The 11,070-nt window shown below is 60.4% G+C and overlaps 2 protein-coding genes across 2 annotated transcripts; both read left to right on the top strand.

Moving 5' to 3' along the window:
• Nucleotides 1-3,211: 3,211 nt before the first annotated feature.
• Nucleotides 3,212-5,632, top strand: RBM7 (RNA binding motif protein 7). Its single transcript, XM_074927576.1, has 5 exons — nucleotides 3,212-3,351; nucleotides 3,593-3,755; nucleotides 4,292-4,394; nucleotides 4,814-4,907; nucleotides 5,078-5,632. Exons 1-5 carry the CDS (start codon nucleotides 3,256-3,258, stop codon nucleotides 5,483-5,485), a joined length of 864 nt encoding a protein of 287 aa, XP_074783677.1. The 5' UTR covers nucleotides 3,212-3,255; the 3' UTR covers nucleotides 5,486-5,632.
• Nucleotides 5,633-6,125: 493 nt separating this feature from the next.
• On the top strand, nucleotides 6,126-10,807 carry REXO2 (RNA exonuclease 2). The gene is made up of 7 exons (XM_074927575.1): nucleotides 6,126-6,284; nucleotides 6,379-6,462; nucleotides 6,810-6,887; nucleotides 8,822-8,933; nucleotides 9,397-9,505; nucleotides 9,808-9,861; nucleotides 10,392-10,807. The coding sequence occupies exons 1-7, from the start codon at nucleotides 6,153-6,155 to the stop codon at nucleotides 10,519-10,521; spliced, it is 699 nt and encodes a 232-aa protein (XP_074783676.1). The 5' UTR covers nucleotides 6,126-6,152; the 3' UTR covers nucleotides 10,522-10,807.
• The last annotated feature ends 263 nt before the right edge of the window (nucleotides 10,808-11,070 follow it).

Here is an 11,070-nt window from a genome sequence, read left to right on the forward strand (position 1 = left end):
CTGCTGAGGACCCCCCCCCCTTCAGCTCTGATGTGCTTCCTTGGGGCCAAAATCCATCCTTACGGGAAAAATTTTGGCTGCAAAGGCAGCGGGATTGTGCAAACCCAGACCTGTTTCTGGGTTCGGGCCTAATCTCGCGTGTTCCGCCTGAAAAGTTTTGGGTAGTTTTGGTTCAAGAGCGAGAGTAAATATGGAAATAGGGAATTTTCTCACTGGATGTACACAGAGCCCTGCCACAAACCGTAATCCTTCTGAGAGACGAGGCTGGCCTAAAGGAAGAGCGAGTGCTACAGCCTGGGACGGAGTCAAAGGTGGAAACGAGTCCTGGTCGCCAGCTGCCACAGCAGCTCCGCAGCACCCAGCGAGGAGCCGGAGGGGTTCGGCCTCCACCCTGTCCCATCACCTTTTAGTTTCTGGGTAAGAACCTAATTAAAGAAAACCTAATTACAGAAAATCCCAGTGAAGTCTTTAGGGCTGTAGGGGAACACTGGCACCACTACAGACTTACTGCAGTTATTACGGGGGGTTGTACGTGACCCCGCCAGCACCAGCTCCGCCTGGCATGAGTGTCCCCGCCACACCGCGACACCCTGCGCCAGCACCGCGGGTCCCGGCGCCGCCGCAAGCACCGGGAACGGCCTCATCACCCAGCTCCGAGAAACGGGGCGGAAAAGCAGAGGCTGCTGGGAGGCAGCTCAGGAGCCACGAGGCGCACTAGTTAACGCTGAATATAACGCCACCGCTCCCGTAAAAACCTCCGAGCCTGCCAGCGCGGCGCAGTAAACGCAGGAATTCAGCAGCTGCTGACATGTTCTCTGGAAATAACATGCCCAGGTCTTGTAGCGCTGGCGTCTTTAATCGCTGTTTAACTGTTCGAACATCGGCATCGCTGGGGATTTTTATGGTCTGTTTAAAAAGCACAATGATTCCCTTCATGGAGAAGTTTGTAGCTACAATTACCCTTCTGTCGCAACCTGCCAGGAGGCATCGAAAGCCTTTCCCTGCTCGCAGGCGGGGCGGCTCTGCCTGCCGCTCGCCAACAGAAATCGCGGCGGCACCGAAGGCGGCGAGGCCGGGCGCAGGTTGGACGCGTGCCGGGAGGATGCCGACTCGGGCCACGACCAGCTCAGCTCCCTCCTGGCCTGTGCCAGCTGTGGGAGCAGGATGCGGCCCCCGCGACGGAGAGGGCAGAGAGAGAGGGCAGCTGCCCCCCCAGCCCCGTCCTTCCCTCCCTCCTCCTCTCACCGGGGGTGAATTACTGAAGGCGAAGGAGAGCAGCGGCTGGAGCTCGTTTCGCTCAGCAGCTGCTTCTCTGGCCGGCACCTCTCCCCCTCTGTACAGCCGTCGCTCGGCCCCGACGTCCAGCGGCCCTAATGGGAACCCCGCGTGGGGTGAGGAGTGCCGCCACCGCCGCGGCTGCCCCGACCCGGGCCCTCCACAGACAGACCCGTCATCTCCAACGGCTTCGTCCGACTGATCCCTGCACCCTTGGGTGGAGTTGCAGGTTCCTGCTCGCCAGCTGCGGGAATTTTTGGATCGAGCCTCCCGTTACATTACTACCCATTACACGTGTTCCCGCTGAACAACTGAAGGAGCAGGAGCACAGTGGGGTGAGAGGGAAGGCGCAGCCAACACCTGCGACAGCGGCGGGATGCAGGAATGCGACGGGCGAGAGGGCTGAGCCACCACCGGGCTCCTGTACAGCACGGGAGAGCCAAACTGGAGCCTCGAGCTGGGGGACACGGGGTTTCTACAGCCCCACGGAGTAACCCAGAAAGCTGAGTAGTAACTCAGAAGGCCGAGGAAGAGGTGAGAGGCACGAGCACAAGCTCCATCCGAGGAGGACTAGTCGCTCATTTTGCCTCCAGAGTAGAACTGGTTGAAGTTTCTGCAGTATTTAAGAGTGCCTGCACATTGAGAGTGGAAATAGGCAGCTGAAGAACGTGTTTTGCCCACCAAAGCAAAAAACTGTCCGGTTTTCTATTTTGCTTCTTTGAAGAACAAAAGGAGCGTAAAATAGCAACGCGAAAAGGGAAAAAACTGACAAACAGAATCCGAAGAGCAAGCCTGGGAAGACCCTGACACAGTCCCCTGCTCTCTCCTCGCATGTTTTTTCAGGTCTGAGCTGTGTGAGACTGCAACAGGTAACGCCTCAGCCCGTCGGCACCTCCTGCGGGTCCCCGGCAGCGGCCACGTTCGGCCCCACTGGCCCGGCCACGGCGCGCGCGGAGCAAGCGGGCGATGGCACGAACACCGCACGCGCTCCCAGCCGAGCCCAAGGGGACCCCGACAGGGGAAAAAAGCAGAGGAAAGTAAATGAGACTCCAGGGAAATTAAGGCAAAGTGGAAGTCCTGGCAGAGCGAGGTAATAATTTCCTTTCTGAATGAGTAACTGTTTAGAATGTAACCAGGCGAACACGATTAAACCGAATGAATATAAATTCTAGGTGCGGTAGTAAGTAATGAAGTGAAGAAAATGAACAGCACCTAATTAACAAGAAAATAGGATCTGCCATAACGCGTTGGAATCTAATGAAAAATGAAGGTTCAGCTTCCCCTCTCAAGATTTTTCCAGATGGAAAATACCCCCGTTTCCATCGGGCGCCTTGGGAACATCCCGGGGACTGGAGTGCCTGGAAGAACCGCTCCTGCCCCGGGCGGGGCGGGGCAGCCGGCGCAGAACCCCCGGTGAGGAGCGGCCGGGAGCCGCCGGGCCCGAGCACCCGCCGAGGCGCCCCTTTCCCGCGGGGGTTCCACGGCGGGGCAGCGCGGCGGCGGGACGGAGCCCCCGGCCCGGGGCCGTAAACTGGCGGGCGGGGCGGGACGCGCCGTTCTCCGGCCGCTTCTCCCCGCGCCGCTCCGGGGAGGGACGAGGCCTGCGCGGGGCTGCGGGGGCCGCTCCCGCACCGAGACCTGGCGCCAGGAGCGCTCCGGGGTCACCCGCCGCCCACCCCGGGCCCGCCGCGCGTTCCTGCCTGAAAATAACGGGTTTAGGGGTTTTTTAAAGCTGTGCCGCCCCCCGCCGGTGCCCGCGCGCGCAGCCGGCCGCGCCTCCCCTCGGCAGGCGGCGGGGACCCCGCGGGCTCCCGCGGCCGCTCCCCCCGCCCGCACCGGCCGCCGCCTCCTGCCCCCGCGCCGGGCCCGCCGGAAGGGGCGGGGCGCGCGCGTGACGCAGCGGCGTGACGCAGCGACGTGTCGCCGCCGGCGCCTGCGCAGAGGGGAGCTGCGGTGAGCGCGCGCGGCTCGGCCGCGGCGATGGGGGCGGCGGCGGCCGAGGCGGACCGGACCCTCTTCGTGGGTAACCTGGACCCCAGAGTCACCGAGGAGCTCATCTTCGAGCTCTTCCACCAGGTACCGCCCGGCGGCCGCCACCGCGCCCGCGCTTTGTACCGGGGCAGGGCTGGACGGGGAGGCCGCGGCCGCCATTTTGGGGCGGGCTCGAACGAGGGTACGGCGGCCGCCATTTTGGGGCGGGCTCGGGCTGGGGTACGGCGGCCGCCGAGGGAAAAACTTCCGCGGGGCGACTGTCCCCCCCCCCCCCCCCCAAGCGGGGCCGGTTTCATTTACCGCCTTTTTATTTCTCGGTGCGCAGGCCGGGCCGGTAATTAAGGTTAAAATCCCCAAGGACAGAGACGGCAGACCCAAGCAGTTCGCGTTTGTGAACTTCAAACATGAAGAGTCTGTCCCTTACGGGTTGAGCCTGCTCAACGGGATCAAGCTGTACGGAAGGCCCATCAAGATTCAGTTCCGATCAGGTACCCGCGCAAAGCAACGTCAAATAACCCGGTTACTAGAGAGAAAGCAAAACTGCTGTCAGCATGTGACAGACTTGTCTTTAATTGGGTTAATCACACGTAGTTCTCACCAAACACTCGCTTCCCCAGGAGGTGATGATTTCAGGGAAGGGTGGTGTTGATGCTTTAGTCCCTGTGCTTCAGCAGGGGACCTTTCGCTCAGTTACAGCCACGTTAATCCCTGAGCCGAGCCCTCCCTTGGGTTTTTCTTTTTGGATTATTCATTTGTACCCTTGAAAGCTGTTGTACACCATCAGGCGAGCAGTAGAAGCTGTGCCTGATGTCGGTCGGTCAGAATATCGCCACCCAATTGCATCATTCCCGCTTGTTGCAGCCTCTCCTTTTGGAGACGGGACCGGGCGTTTCTGCAGGTCGCTGACTAAACTCGACAGCTCGTTAAGCACGCGGCAGCTCTTAGCGCCTCCCAAGTTCACTTCGTACCCAAGGTCCCCTAACTTGTGTTTGTCAGTCTCGTGAAATGTTTTGTTTCCCTTCAGGGAGCAGTCACGCCTCTCAGGATGGGAATCCTTCTTGTTCCCCGCATGGAGCTGCCAACACCAGCCCGTCTGGCACACCGCATCCAGCCTCGAGCTGCAGCAGGTACGAGCCCCGTCAGCCAGTGCTGCGGGGACACATGCAGGTCGCAGTAGGAAGTGGCATTTGCACAGTTTGCTGCGTCTCTGCCTCTTTGCAAGAGCGCTTTGGTCTTTCTTCCCTGCAGAGCGAGCGCTTGAACTCATAGTGCCCTCAGTACCCTTCCTGGTGCCTGAAACCCTAATGCTAAAGGAAAAGGGTCGTGTTTCCAGGCAAGGGCAGAAAAGATCCACTGAGGAGAAGCGGGGAGAGCGCTGCCAAACGCGCGATGCAAGCGCGTCCGCACCAAGTTTCTGACCGCGGTAGCGAGAACTCGGCCGGTTGTTTCCTTTGTAACGGGAGAAATGTGACGAGGCCGCAAACGCCCCTCAGGTGGCGATAGTCTCGAGCTTAAGGCTAAAATTCCTAATCGCTTCTTCCTGCAGATACGACAGGAGCGCTGAGGGGACGGTAGCAGCGGGGTTCTCACCGGTGCAGCGGTCTCTGCCGTCAGCCGAGAGCCTTCAGAGACAAGCGGTGGTATGCTGTGCGCCTGTTCGACCCCGCAGCCGCCCGCGCCTGGCGGACGACGCGCCTCAGAGCTGCCTCTCGCTCGGAGTCCCCGTCTCCTGTAACGGTCCCGAGAGGCTGCGGGGACCTGCTCTTGGAGTGCCCGGCGCCCACCGGCCCTTCTCCTCTTCTCTTTGCAGATGAGCAGCGCCACGTGGCAGCAGCAGCCTCACTTCGCAGGGAAGCACGAGCCGCCCGGCTTCGCCCCGCCCGGCTACCAGCACGCTCCTCACACCTTCCACCCCTCACCGGCCCCCCCGGGGCTGCGGCGCCCCGAGACCCCGGCGCTGCGCAAGGGCCGGCTGAGCACCCACCCCTACCACCCCGACAGCAGGCACTTCGGCCGCGAGCCGCGCTTCGGGGAGCGGGGCCACGACCACGGCCGCGCCAAGAGGGAGGAGTACGGCGACACCGGCGCCGAGCATCACTACAGGGCAGGCCGGGAGGAGCCCGGCTATGAGGACAGGCACCGGGACGGCTGGAGCCACGACTACGACTACCGCAGGGAGAGCTACAGGGAGGCCAAGTGGCACCTGTCGTGGCATTAGTGCCCGTTTAACGAACTTGACAGCCAGAAAAGCTCCATGTTTCTTACAGAATATAAAACGCATAAAAAAAGAAAAACCCCACAACACTAAACCTGTCGGTTACCTTTTAATGTTGATAAAACATCGCAGCATGCTCCTCCTAAAGCCGCGCCTCGGTTTTAAACGCCTTAACGCCGCACCTCAGGGCTTTTGGCGGAGGAAGAGCCCGACGCACCGGAGCTCCCGCGGGAGCGGCCGGTGGCGTTGCCGGGGCAGGGGAGGGCAGCCGCAGCCGGGGCGGGGGCAGCTCCCCCTCGGACGGGCTGTGGCGTGCCCGGGGCTTCCCGGCAGCTGAAATATCTCACCGCCGTTGTTACGGGAGTTTTGAACGTTCCTCGTCTCGGAGAAGAGCATGAAATCCTCCCGGAGCGCAGCCGCGGGTGAACCTTCCTCGTTTCAGCCCGGGGGATCCGGTTTTACCGGCGGGCGGGCCAGGCCGCGGCTCCCGGCGTCCCCCGCGCCTACAGCTCCCGGCATCCCCCGCGCCGCCGCCACGGCTCCAGGCGGCCGCCGCGCCTACAACTCCCAGCAGCCCCTGCGCGGCCGCCCGCGCCCGCCCGGCGGGGCCGGCGCCGCGGTGCCTGCCGGGAGCTGTAGTGCGGCGGCGGCGCTTTGCGGCCTGGCGGCGATGCTGGGCGGCAGCCGCGCTGGCCTGGGCCGCCTGCGGAGCTGCGGCGGGCGGCTGTGGCGGGGCCGGCGGCGGGCGGCGGGCATGGCCGGCGGCGGCATGGGCCAGCGGATGGTCTGGGTGGACCTGGAGGTGCGGGGCGCGGCGGGGCTGGAGGGGGGAGCGGGGCGGGGGTGCGCGGGCGGCCCGCGGCCGCGCTGACGCTGCCGCTGCGCTCTGTGGGCAGATGACGGGCCTGGACGTGGAGAAGGACCAGATCCTGGAGATGGCCTGCCTCATCACCGACTCCGACCTCAACGTCCTGGCGGAGGTGAGCAGCAGCAGCCGCCGGGCCCTGCCCGCACCACGGCCCGCCCGGCCGCTTTCTGCTTCCAGGGGACGCTGGAAAAAAAGACCCGTCGGGCCCGGCCCGGGCGGCTCTGGGGTAGCCCCTGCCCTGGCACCTGCTGCTCCAACACGGGGGCGCGGGGCCGAGACGAGAGCGCGGGGCCGGGGACGTTGCTCTGCGGGACTGAGGTGCCGCGTTGCTCCTCCGGACAGCAGCGTCTGTCACCCTCTGACTGGCGGGGCGGTTGTGCGCGGCGGCGTTGCGGCTCAGGCCTCAAACTGCTTCGTACTAAACTTTTTCTCATTACCGTTGTCCTCTCTTCCCGCCAGGGCCCCAACTTGATTATTAATCAGCCCGACGAGCTGCTGGACAGCATGTCTGAGTGGTGCAAGGAGCATCACGGGAAGGTAACCCTCTTCGAGCAGTCGGGCTGCAGTTTCTCTTTACGATGATGAGAGTGACGTATAATTCAGAATTAGTAGTTGCAGTACAGTCACCTGAAAAGGGACAACTCCCCTGCCGAGCAGTTTGCAATCAAACAGGAGATAAAGAGTGGGAGACAGGAAGTATCACCCTTATTTTGTACAGAGGAGCTGATGCGTGAGGTTTTGCCCGAGGTCTCGCAGGTCAGCTGTGGTGCAGCTGCAGGGAGTGTGCGCGTACGTTTAGCCTTCATCCCATATCTCGGCAGCAAGACTGCCCCAAAGCCGCCTTTGCTTTGTAGCCCAGTTTTTAATAAGTTTGAACAGTGCTGGAAGCTGCTTTCTGACGTGGGAGCCAGAAGCATCTGCCAAGGCCAACCGCTCGCGGACGGAGCTCACGGGAGAGCTGCTGGCAGGGTGAGACCCAGGGCGACAGGCCTGGGAAGGGCCGGTCCGTGCCGCCGGTTCCCGTCTCTGGAGGCAGAGACTCAGCCCCGCGTCTCTGGGCACCAGGCGAAGGAGCTGGGTCTGGCGTCGGCCGCGGCCTGGCTCTGCGGGAGCCCTGGCTCTGGGCTGGGCTGCATGGACTCTGCTGCTGGCTCCTCCGGCGAAGCCTGGCCCGCGTTGCCTAAGAAAATTCAAAGAATAATTCCGCTGGAGAAGGGAAAGACGTGGCTTAAAGTCCCCGTAAGAGCAGGTGCAAGATCAGTGTAGAATAGTCCAGAGCTGACAAAATGCAAATTTTTCACTCCAAATTCAGATATTTGGAGAATGAAACAGACTGGTTTAGCGTAAACATTGGATTGTTATTTTTGTCTGTCCCCTCAGCGCTATAAGCCTTGTGTATTTTTTTGCTGAAAGCATAACTTTTGCAGCAAGAGATTATTTTAAGTTCTTTCAGGCACTGAAGAAAGCTTCCTCCTTGCCAGTAGCAAAACAGCGAATGGATTTTCCAGTCCCTGATTATGAATTGAAATTCGAGTTAGTTTTCAATTAAGGGCTGAAGTTTTCAGACACCCATAACCCCTCCCCTCCTCCCCCCTTTGGCATCTTACTCTCCCCGGGAAGGATTAGCAAGAGTTTGGAAAATTAATATTAATTTACCGTGATGGGTGCTTTTCCCCTTCTCCAGCTGAGGACTCCAACTCTGCTTCGGTTCACGAGTGAATTGAAGATGGTAGCATACGTTATCGCTGCTCCTGAGGAGCTACTTATTTTTAATTGACTAAGAAAAGAGAAGCAATTAGAATATAGATGAAAATGCAGCTACATAATGAATTTTTTAACCACCACTTGGATCTGTCAAGTAGATTTTTGCGACACAGTCATGGAAATATATAGCGTAGCCAGATGGAAATAAATCACTGAGAACACTTGGAGCAGATTTGACATTTAACTGTTAAAAAAAAAAAAAAAAGGAGGAAGGAACTTTTTCTGATTTGAGGAATCTTGATAAACCCTTGAGGCAGGATCCTGATGGTTTCTGTTTGTTTATACCCACTGCTCCGTGCTGGGGAGGCAACTGCCTCTCTTTAAAATAAATGGAGGAACCCGGGTCACATTCCTATGGGTGACTTAACGAGGTCTCGGTAATTGGGAGGAACCCCCGAAGGGCAGCAACGGGGAGAGGGAAAACCCAGCCCAGAGGCACCGGCAGGTCAGCGTGGGGGGGGCCGGGGCTGCGCTCGCCTTTGCCTGGGGGGGGCTTTCACTTCCCTGCCGTCGGTCCGGCCGGGTGCCGGAGGCGTCCGGGGCGAGAAGGGGCCCAGAACGTTGGCACACGGAGCTCGGGCGGCGCTTCGGGGCACGCCGGGGAGCAGACAGTACCCAAGGGTCGACCTTGCGCTGCTCAGCGTTTCTGCAGGCACCTTTCGTGGCAGCGTGTTTCTGGTTCCTGACGGGCGGCTCTTCTCTTGCAGTCTGGCCTTACGAAGGCTGTGAAGGAGAGTAAAATCTCCTTGCAGCAAGCGGAGTACGAGTTCCTGTCCTTCGTACGCCAACAGACCCCCCCAGGTCTCTGTCCTCTCGCAGGTAACACACGTTCCACTCTCTCCGACGAGTCTCGCCTCGTGCAGCTGGCGCGGGGACGCCTCGGTCGTCTGCGGTCGAGCAGGCGGGGCAGAGCCTCTTGGGTCCGGAGAGGTCTGGCGGCGGCGTCACCCTTCTGTGGGTTCCCACGGGCAGATCTTGCGCCGGGAATCCTCGGCTCTTTGTTGCGTTCACACCCGGGGCGGGCGGCCTGGCCGCCGGCAGCCGCGAGATCCCCGCGTATTTACATGGGATTACGTATTTAAGCGGCGTGTGATCCCGCAGTGACAATCTGACAAGCCTTCGCAATCATATTTACTAGAAAACGGGATAAAGGAGCCGCTTGTGAACAGCTTTCCGTGCCCTGTGATCTTTCCTCCACTCGCTCAGCTGCTTCGCGGGCCCGTGTCGTTCATAGCAGCTTCGTCATGTCTTTGAAGAAACATCTTGTTTTGTGTCTTTGTAGGTAACTCTGTTCATGCAGATAAGAAATTCCTTGACAAATACATGCCTCAGTTCATGAGGCATCTTCATTACCGGATCATCGATGTGAGCACCGTCAAAGAGCTTTGCCGGTGAGTGTTCCCCCCGCGACGCTCCCGGGAAGGATCATCTCGGGCAGCCGGGGCCGCCGCGCTGAGGCTCGCGCTCCTCAGACTGCCCCCAGCCCCCTCCTCTCTTCTCCCCTGCTCGGGGGACGCGCAGAACGAGCCGCGCCGTGCTCCAGAGCCTGCAGCTCGCTGACTCGGGGCTCGGGGCTTCTCTGACACCAGCGAAGCTGAAATTCTCTCAGTGGTTGTAACAGACACGCCGCAGCCACCAGAGTGTCGCGGAGCCCCAGTTCCCTTTTACAAGTAGCTCTTTCTTCCGCTTACAGACGCTGGTACCCGGAAGAATACGAGTTTGCACCAAAGAAGGCGGCTTCTCACAGGTGAGGCGGCTGCTCGGGTCTGTCACCGAGCAGGGCTTGTCCCGCAGGAGCCGCGCTCCCGGGAGCAGGACACGGCGCTTCCGCTGCCTTTGTACGGGCGTGTTGCCCCCTGTGAACGCGGGTAGTGGAGGGAGAGCGGTTATTAAAACCAGAGTCACCAGTTCTGCTTCTGTGGGGATTCTCTGTTTGCCGTTCAAGCCCGGGTGCCTGTCTGGCAGCACTGACACACCCCCTCTCGCCCTGAACTGCCTTTAACCGCTGAAGGGGTCAAACCTGTTGCCTTCCAGGAGCTTCCGTGGCCCACGGGGACACAAACTCCCAAGCTGTGTGTTTCTCCCCAGCGTGTCGGGGCTGGTGGACTTTCGCTGCTTCCCCCGTAGCCAAGGATAGCGAGGGCTGTTTTATTTCTGGCAGCTGCCTGGCCCGTGCGGGTCTGGCTTTGGTTTCGCACAGGCTGGAGTCTCTCGGAAGCGCTGGAGGAGCTGAAGAGGTGCACAGGCCTCTTGAAACCGTCCTTAATTCTCTTTCAGAGCGCTTGATGACATCAGGGAAAGCATCAAAGAGCTTCAGTTCTACAGAGACAGCATCTTCAAGAGGAAAACGGATGAAAAGAAAAGGAAACTAATAGAGAACGGAGAAAGCGATAAAGCTGCCAGCTGATTCCTCGTCTGACCTCGCCGTCCCGCAGCACGTCCCTAGATGTGTCTCCTGGTTCTTTTCCGTTGGCCGGTCTCTCGAGAAGCCGCCCCCCTCCGTTACCGTGTTCCTTAACAGCTGTTAAACGCAGACGGGAGCCCGAGTTCCTGCTGCTGCTCTGCCTCAGCAAGGGATCGACACTCGAGCCTCGGCAGCGTCTCGTGCTAGGTAAAACCGGCTGTTCTGTACTCCTCCTGCTCCGGCCCTAGGCGCAGTCTTTCACTGCTCAATAAAACCAGTTCTGTTGAAAGCTGCTGTTTCCTCACGGCTTTTCTTTCCTGCTTGCGCACGCTGCGGCCTGAACCAGCCTCTTGTGGCTTGGCGGGAGAAAACGCTCGGGGAAACCCTTTCTGGTACCCAGGAACGGCCGGAGCGCCGCGTGCCAGCGCCCCGTTTGGAAACGGGCTGCAGTCAGGCAGCGCGGCCCCCGCGCCACTGCGAGTGTGGCCGCTGCCTCCCTCTTCTTCCGGAGGCAACAGACGTCAGACCTTAAGCCCCCAGCCCAAGCGGGGA

The sequence above is a fragment of the Athene noctua genome, chromosome 26 (genome assembly GCF_965140245.1).
Source record: "Athene noctua chromosome 26, bAthNoc1.hap1.1, whole genome shotgun sequence".
Lineage (NCBI taxonomy): Eukaryota > Metazoa > Chordata > Aves > Strigiformes > Strigidae > Athene > Athene noctua.